The sequence below is a fragment of the Orycteropus afer genome, unplaced genomic scaffold (assembly GCF_000298275.1).
Source record: "Orycteropus afer afer isolate SDZICR_OR568_19922 unplaced genomic scaffold, OryAfe1.0 scaffold00185, whole genome shotgun sequence".
NCBI lineage: Eukaryota > Metazoa > Chordata > Mammalia > Tubulidentata > Orycteropodidae > Orycteropus > Orycteropus afer.
Genome location: NW_006921772.1, coordinates 2,270,105 through 2,279,565, shown reverse-complemented (window position 1 = coordinate 2,279,565; position 9,461 = coordinate 2,270,105). Strand labels below are relative to the sequence as shown.

The 9,461-nt window shown below is 40.5% G+C and overlaps 1 protein-coding gene across 1 annotated transcript in view; it reads left to right on the top strand.

Moving 5' to 3' along the window:
- The window catches only part of FBN2 (fibrillin 2), a 365,588-nt gene that overhangs the window by 119,210 nt on the left and 236,917 nt on the right, over positions 1-9,461 (top strand). Inside the window, exon 6 of the mRNA XM_007947457.2 lies at positions 4,369-4,566. Within this exon, the coding sequence (XP_007945648.1) occupies positions 4,369-4,566 (198 nt within the window). The remainder of the gene's footprint in view (positions 1-4,368; positions 4,567-9,461) is intronic.

The following is a 9,461-nucleotide window of genomic DNA, read 5'->3' as shown; positions in this document are numbered from 1 at the left end:
TGTTTGGCTGAGAGCTAACCCATAGGACTGAAATCCATTCCAGGCCCTAAGGGTACCCGGGGCTGTAGTCTCAGGGTTTCACCAGTCTCCATCTGAGCAGTAATTCTGTTTTTTTTTTTTTTAATTTTGTTCCCATATTTTTTTTCTTCTATTCTATCCAGGATCTCCTATTTAGACCCTTTTCTAAGCAGTTGGGATTGGTAGCTGGGTACCATCTATTTCTTCTGCTCTCAGGCTCATGTAGCTGAGGTTTGTGTGGTTCATTAGTCTCTTGGACTAATTGTTTCCATATGTCTTTCATTTTCTTCATTCTTCTTTGTTCCAGATGAAGAGAGACCAGTAGTAGCAACTTAGATGGCTTTTTTCAGGCTTTTAAGACCTCAGTTGCTATTCACCAAAATAGGACATAGAATAATAATGTTTTTGTGTATTGTGTTGTGCCAGTTGAGCTTGATGTCCCCTGTGACCATGGTCCCAGACTCACAGGCCCAGTGACTCCTTCCCTCAAAGTGCTTGGTTATGGCTAATAAGTTATCCTAACCTTGTTCCCTGTTAGCTCTATAAAGTATATGAACATTTTTATAGCACCTACAAATACACGTGTAGGAATATCATATGCCAAACCTATACATATCATGTGCCAAACTGTGCCACCAGAGCTCCTTAACCTAGTCATGGTCGTGAGCATATTCTCCTTCACCTACCCATACCTGATCTTCTTGCCTCTCTACTGTAATACCCACCTCTGTAGACAAGTGACAAGTGATTGTTACAGCTCCCCAGAGGAGTCTTATGCATAAACTTTTTAAAATGTAGATTCTGATTCAATATATTTGGGGTGAAAATGCAGATTCTCAGCTGGGGGTCAAACCAGAATGAACTGGTTCCAAGCCCTGCTTTGAACTGATTTGATGGCAACTCCTACTCATTCTGGTAATATTTATTTAAAAGGGAAATATGTACTGTCTGAAGGACAGTAGAATAGGTTTAAAAAGTTATGACCTTGCAATTTGTGGTATGGGAAGGATGCTTATTTACAAGGTTGACATATCTACACGTAGGCTCCAAAGTTAGTCTTTTTGAAAAATGCAATTTGCAGCCAGCACATCTGCTGTTCTTATGCAAGAGATTAAAATGAGCTATTTTTGTTGAAGTTCAGCTGCAGAGTAACAGAATGCTAAATAAGCTTTCCAAAAAAAGTTACCTATTCTAGGTTGTGTTTTTTTATATTAAACTTTAAATATATTACTTTCCTATATATGAGAAATCCTCATCTTCATTAAACAATAGACACTTTAAGTTTTATTTTTGTCATCCTTTAGTGTTATATTATATATAAGACTTCCTAGCTTAGAACATTTTGAATATTCTAAGGAGCTCTGGTAGCATAGTGGCTAAAGCACTTGACTGCTAACCAGAAGGCTGACGGTTCAAACCCACCAGCCACTACTCGGAAGGAAGGTAGGGAAATCCTACTTCTGTAGTGATACTGCCTTGGAAACCCAAGGAGGGGTCGCTATGAGTCGGGGCCCACTCGACGGCACACAACAACAACAACAACAACATACAAGTTTGATTTTCCCCAGTAACAATTTTTCATAGAAATTTTACCAACATTATTGACTTCCTCCTTTGAACGTGACAGATGATTTTGTTCTAGGTTTAACCTGTTCTAGGTTTTCCCTTCAAATATAATAATGCAATTTGGTTGGCACTTACCAGAAAAGCCTGACTGTTGTCTTGCCATCTCAAGAGTTAGTAAACTGAGTATACAATCTGTGTGAAAGGAGGAGAAAAGCCTTTTTCACATATTTCTGTTGCAATTTTATAGCAAATGTGAATCATGGAATGGTTCAGTCCTAGTGAAACTGACCTTCCTTTGATTTCTTGTTTCTTTTAAAACAGCAACAGCAACAACAAAAAACACCACCTCAAAGTAAAAACAATTTGATTTATGACGCAGTCTGCTTTTATGAAACATATATTGAGCCTCCGAAGGGTTCATTTAAGTGAATTAAAGCAGAGAGAGGAATGGAGTAGAAATACCTCAAAGTGGTATAAACAGTAGATGTACCCAGCTGCTAACTGAAAGGTTGGCAGTTCAGGTCCACCCAGAGATACCTCAGGAGACAGGCCTGGCACTCTGGTTCCAAAAAATCAGCCACTGAGAACTCTGTAGAACACAGTTCTACTCTAACATATGTGGGGTCATCATGAGTCTGTATTCACTTGACTACAACTAAACCAAAAAACCCAAACTCACTGGCATCCAGTCAATTCCGACTCATAGCAACCCCCTTTAGGTTTCTGAGGCAGTAAATCTTTATGGAAGTAGATTGCCCAGCCTTCCTTCCACGGAGTGGCTGGTGGGTTTGAACCGCCAACCTTCTGGTCAGCGGCCAAATGCTTTAGGCACTATGCCACCAGAGCTCCTTTGACTACAACTAGGTTAGTCTAAATCAGGCCTTCTTAAACTTTAAGGGGAAAACAGATATTCTGAGTATCTTGCTAAAATGCCCATTCCAATTTAAGTGAATCTGGAATGGTACCTCGCTGTTGTAGATGCTGCTGGTCCACAGAGCTCACTTTGAGATGCAGGTATCTAAATGGACTGAGTTAAAACGGCAAGGAGGCCACATGTTCTGACCTCCTCTAATCTCACAAGAGAAAGACAGGATTACCAGCAGTAACCCAAGGCCTATTCCTACAAGGCCAGACATGCTGCCTTCCTCCAGCCCTTTCACCAACCATTCCTCCCAAAGCAACCACCACCTCTCTCCTGGGTTCGATAATTCACTGCAGTGGCCACACAAAACTCACAGATTACAGGGTTTATTAGGGAAGCACCAGGCTACAACTCAAGTTCAGGAAGAACGCTCAGTCTCTCTCCCAGCCCACCGTCCCTCAGCCAAGAGTCTCTCACAGTCTCTTTCCCAGCAGTGCTGGTCCCTCGCTGTCTCACTCAGCAATGCTTGTCTCTTGTGTCTCTTTGCCAGCAACGCGTGTCTCAGGAGCCCGTGTCTCTTTCAGCAGCACATCTTCTTCAACCAGCAGTCAGAGAGAGTTCTACCTCCAGGAGGTCTCCTTTAGAGTCCGCAGGGTGGTCAAACTAGCCAATCATAGCATCAGAACTCTAAGCACCTGAGAGAGAGTGGGCACCTCCCAGAACATTGTTTTGTGCCACTCCCAACAGAAATACTCCAGGTGGACACCTTCAGCAATCAGGAGCTCCTCAGTTGCTCATAGCAAATCCCACCTTGGAGTTTACAAAGACTTACGGGTAGAAAAGCCACACAAAGTAATTTACTACACTGCAGACTGTCTTTAGGATTTAAAGAAGAGTCTACCTAAATATCATATGTGATGTACATTATTTCGGGTTTTTTATCATGATCATAACAGAGCTGTACAATGGGTATGGAGATCACATATTAACTTATGTATGAAGATTCTATGACTGTGGACCTCATTAGTACTTTCTTCCTAACTGAGCTACCTGTAGAACTAAAGGAACCGAAATCAGATTGTTAGAACTAAATATCAGTAAAAAATCTAGACTTCCTAAATATATTTTATTGCATCTGTTTTGATTTGCTGAAATCTTTTCAGCCAAATCAGAAAAAAATCTTTGCTAGGTGAAACCAAACCCAGTGCCCTTGAATCAATTCTGATTCATAGTCACCCTATAGTATAGAGTAGAACTGCCCCATTGGGTTTCCAAGGCTATAAATCCTATGGAAACAGACTGCCTCATCTTTTTCCCCCATAGAGTGGCTGATGGTTTTGAACTGCCAACTTTTTGGTTAGCAGCTGAACGCCTTAGTCACTGTACCATCAGAGCTCCTTTGCTAGGTAAAGAGGAGTCATAAAAGTAAAGATGCGTACAGGGCCAAGCATGGCATATCAGAGTGAAGAGGGCTAGGAGTAAGGAGTGGCTGGGGCTGTGTGGACTGGAGAGGACATGCTTTGTTTCTTCATTACTGTATAGCAAGCCAGGCCTAGCATGCCCAGAACTTTTAGCTTTTCAAGAAAAGTCAGAAATGCAAATTTCTTGTAAAATTTCCTTGTTTAAAAATGTTGGCTATTGATTTTAATTATTTTAAAACACCACATGGGCTACAAAAATGCCCTAGATACAGCTTGTGAACCACCCATTTACAATCTCTAGTACGTAGAATGCATCAAAGTCTTCTAATGGTCTTCTCATGATTGAAAAATTAGGAATTTTCAAAATGGAACTTTCTGGCCTTTTACCTTGTGACACTTTGGTGTCAGATGAACAGTCACCGTGTTAGGCATTTAGAGGCACTGGTATAAGATTGGCATAAGATCATAAAATTCATCTTTCCTTATTCTTTCACGTTCCAGATTACAGGACAGGCCCATGCTTCACTCAGGTCAATAACCAGATGTGCCAAGGGCAGCTGACAGGCATTGTCTGCACAAAGACTCTTTGCTGTGCCACCATTGGACGGGCCTGGGGCCACCCCTGTGAGATGTGTCCAGCTCAGCCTCAGCCATGCCGACGGGGCTTCATCCCCAACATCCGCACTGGAGCATGCCAAGGTGAGTCAGCTGTCCACTTATGTGCATTGAGTCCGGCAGAGCAGTCACCAACACGTCAAGTCTCCTTCCCCTGAATTTGTGGCATCTGGTACTGCAGATGGTATCTTTTAACACAATACCCATTTCCAAGAAGGACCTGATTAATAAGCCTGGCCTAAAGATGGTTTATCTTTTAACCACTTATAAACAATACGTTTCAACTCTTGACGTTAATAGAGGAGAAAAGATAGGAATAATATGGAAAATTGGTACAAATAAATAGAAAATACAGTTTAAAATACTTAGTACAATCAGATAATGTAGCACTCTAGGTCTTCATCCACATCCCATTAACCCCCTACCCCCAGACTGCCTACTCAGAACATGTTACTTGCAGACAAGTCTACCCTGACTCACAACAACCCCATGGACAACAGAATGAAGTATTGCTGAGTAATGTGCCATCCTGACAATCCTTGATGTGGTAAAGTGTACTGTTGCAGCCACTGTGTGTTTTGAGTGTCTTAGAACCTAGGATGCTGTAGTGGTTAAGTTTGTGTGTCAACTTAGTTGGGCCTGGTGCTGGGAAGCTGGTGCTAGTTATTCCCCATGATGAGACTAGCAGTCATGTCCATCATGGGACCTACCACAAGCAGCTGAGTAGCTGCTTTAGGGATGTGGTCTGCTTCCTGTATATAAGAAACAGCTTTGGGAATGGTCTCTAGCTTGTGGCATACTTGAACCCTGCATGTAGCCATGTCATTGTTCAGCAGCCTGTTATGCTGTGCCGATCTTGGGACTTTAAGTGGACTTAAATTAATGGTCTGCTATATGGTTTGGTAACATCAGGACTGTGCCTTTTTATTTGTCGAACTTGGGCTTGTTAGGAGCTCTGGTAATGTAATGCCTAAGGCATTTGACTGCTAACCAGACTGGTGGTTCAAACCCACCAGCCACTCCTTGGAAGGAAGATTGGGCAATCTACTTCCGTAGTGATATTGCCTTAGACACCCAAGGAGGGGTCGCTATGAGTCGGATATGACTCTGCGGCAGTGGGTTTGGTTTTTGGTTTTTTGGGGCTTGTTAGCCTCAGCAGCCAGTAACTGCCTGAGTGAAGAGATGCCTCTAGCTTTAGTGGGCCGGGAGCAAGAGGCAGAGCTGAAGCCAAGGCCGAGGGGCTTTCACACAGCCCCTAGAGCCTGGCATTTTGAATTCAGACTTCTAGCCTACCGAATTGTAAGAGAATAAACTCCTTCTTGTTAAGGCCATCCTATTTGTGGTATATTCTTGTCAGAATGGCACTAGGTAAACAGATCAGGCACTCATCTTCTAGAACTTTGTCTATCAGTATTATGGTGTGATCCATGGAATTTTTATTGGCTGGTTTTTGTGTGTGGAAACTGTACAATGAATAAAGAATACCAAAGAAGACTTGATGCCTTTGAATTGGGGTGTTGGCAAAGAATACTGAAAATACCATAGAGTGTCAAAAGAACAAATAAACCTTTCCTGGAAGAAGTACAGGATATGAATGCTCCTTGGAAGCAAAAATGGCCAGATTTCGTCTTACCTCCTTTGGTAGTGTTGTCAGAAGGAACCATTCCCTGGAGAAAGATACCATCCTTGGTAAAGTAGAGGGTCAGCAAAAAAGGGGAAGACCCTCAACAAGATGGATTGATACAGTGGCTGTGACAATGGGCTCACACATAACAAAGATTATGAGGATAGTGCAGGATGGACACTGTTTCGTTCTGTTATACATAGGGTGGCTATGAGTCAGAACTCCTTGGAAGGAAGGTGGGCAATCTACTTCCATAGTGATACTGCCTCAGAAACCCAAGGAGGGGTCACTGTGAGTCTGGTCCAACTCGATGGTACATAACAACAACAACAACATGAGTCAGAATAGAGTTGATGGCACCTCACAACAAATAACAACAATTTTTGTAAGTGGACTGTGAAGTCTTTCTTCCTAGTCTATCTTGGTCTGGAAACTCCACTGAAACTTGCCCATTAAGGGTGACCATGCTAGTGTTTGAAATACTGGTGGTGCAGTTTCCAGCTTGCCACATAGAAACATGCAAGCCACCACAGTGTGACTAATTGACACACATGCAAATTTCTGGGCCATACATTTTTTTCTTTTTCTCTTACCGCTATGAGTCTGATCCAACTTGATGCCACATAGCAACAACAATCTTATTCAAATTGTGAGAACTGACCCCAAATAACAGGGAGAAGGGAACTGACCCATATTGTTATTGATAGTGTCTTCAAAGACAAAGGATGAATCCTGTCCATGACTGCAGTTATTTCAGAGTTTGTAACCTGGGCAGTGACAATCTTGTGTCCAGATAATCTCTTGGGATGCCCCAACACTAGTTCATTAATCAGGGCCAGTTTGGGGCCCTGAGGATGCTGCAACAATAGACTCTAGCCCAAATAGCTGGAAAATGTCATGTATTTACTGGTTAATTTTTTAAATTTAATTCACAACCACCATAATTACTGTCTTCTTTTTTGGACTACTTCTCTGATGTCATCTTATTAAATCCATTTTTAGAACCTGGAAACATGTTCTCTACTGAGCTCTTAGATGGTACATCACTTCATGATACATAGCAGTATAATTGGAATCAGAGGAAACAAAATGACTCTTGTATTATTCACAGAAATTATATTATTCATATTTGAGACATGGAGTTAGGTTTATTTGTTGTAATTAAATACTGTATAAAATTAGATCAGAAGTCTGTGAAATTGATGTTAGTAAGCAAAGTCAGAGGCAGAGACATTATCTTCCCAACCCACGTAAAGGGTGTAGAGTTGAAAGCAAGTCCAGTGTTCTAAAGCTTAAAGAGGAGTTATGGTATGGGGTCCTGGACATACCTTCACTTCACTGAGGAATAAAATATGTGTTCTCTTTATAATTCGGTAAATAAATTTTGGCAATAAATATAACTGCCAAAGATTTTGCATAATTTTATAAAAGGTGATACTAAAAATGGTCTATGTGTAAACTTTTATCAGGTTAGAGCTATAGAGATATCCAAGAGATAACCATATCACTCACAAATTAACAACTTTATATTTAATTGCATGTAAAAGTCATTTCAGCTGTAGATTTAGGATGTTTTTGTGAGGTTTTTCTCTTTCAGATTAGTAACTACCATAAATCAGATGAATAAATGTGCAATGAATTATGAATATTGGGTTAAATGCCATATAATCTGTTGTTAATTGTGGATAGTAAAATTCCACTTCACTGATACAAATATCAGTCCGATTAATATGGTATTCTTGATAAAACAACAGTTTCTTCTATATAAAGATAAACTACCCTATACCCTATATAGTATTTACTTACTACATAGATTTTTAGATTACTTACTACATAGATTTTTAGATTAGTATACAGATTGCTGTATAATATATTATAAAGTATGTTGTTGTTGTTAAGTGGCGTCGTGTTGGAACCAGCTCATAGAGACCCCTCTGTGGGTTTCCGAGGTAGTACCACTACGGAAGTAGATTGCCCCATCTACTAATATAGATTATTAATAAAGATAAATTACTCCATAGTTTCAGTAGATTGATGCTTTTATCTTTTTTCTTATAGCACTTAAAACTTCCTAACATACTTATTTATTATCTTTATTGTTTTTACTCTCCCCTGCTGTAAGCTCCAGAAGGGCAGAAGCTTGATACAGTTTCTTGATACAGAACAGCGCCTACTGTGTAAAATATCCATGCTTAGTAAATATCTTTTGAATTAGTAAAGAGGAATAAAGACTACAATATTTCCAAAGAACACTATTCATAGAAAGAGCTGAGAAAACCCCTTAACTTCAGCCAAAACATCCTGAGTTATTGACTCTCCTCATTTCTTCTATTTATACATATTTTTTACTTTGATATTTTACCAAAGAGGCCTAATCTTTCAGAACACAGTTATTAAAAAAAAAGTACAATCTGATCTTGAACTTTTTGAATGTCATTGACTATTTAGCAATGTCTGACGGCTTATTTATTTAATTTTGTTTATGCAGCAAAGTTTTAGGCTCCATTTGCCCGAAGTGGACTAGTATAGCGACAAGAGCAAAATATTGCCACACGGTTAAAATGTCTAGAAGAGCAAGTTTTAAAAGTTCTGCTTTATTTCGAAACCATGCCATAGTCAGAAAGTTCTGAATTAAATTCTTATCTTCAATTCAGGTTATTTTAAGACTACATCTTAGTGTGGTTTCATTTTGCCCTTTAAATTCTTAAACTGTTTCCCAAATATTTATGCCAAATTAATTTGGAAGACATGGGGAATGAGAAAAGAATTAGCATAATAAAATATAGTTAACATATGTCATACTTTTTCATAGGATAATTGAAATTTTTTATACAGTTAAAAGTACATTTCAGTTGTTCAGATGAAAACTGTAAGTAGCTTAATATTCATTTTAAAAGATGGCTCATAAGAGCCAAGGGACAACATTTCTGAAGATTAGAACATAGTGTTATCTTGTATCTGATGCAATTAGTTAAACTATGGCTAGTGCTCAGACGGCTCCCTTGTTACCCTCCCGAGAGGGACCGGGTCTCCGGAAGCAAGGTAAGCACGGCGGGCTGGTGCTTACTCACTGATGTGCACTGAACACTTTCCCTTGTTACTCTCCCGAGAGGGACCGGGTCTCCGGGAGCAAGGTAAGCACGGGCGGGCTGGTGCTTACTGATCTGCACTGAACACTTTCCCTTGTCACCCTCCCAAGAGGGACCGGGTCTCCGGGAGCAAGGTAAGCATGGGCGTAGCACAGAGTAGCAGGCCGGAAGAGCAGGAGAAAGGGGTAAAACCCAGTCACTAGTGCTCAGACGGCTCCCTTGTTACCCTCCCGAGAGGGACCGGGTCTCCGGGAGCAAGGTAAGCA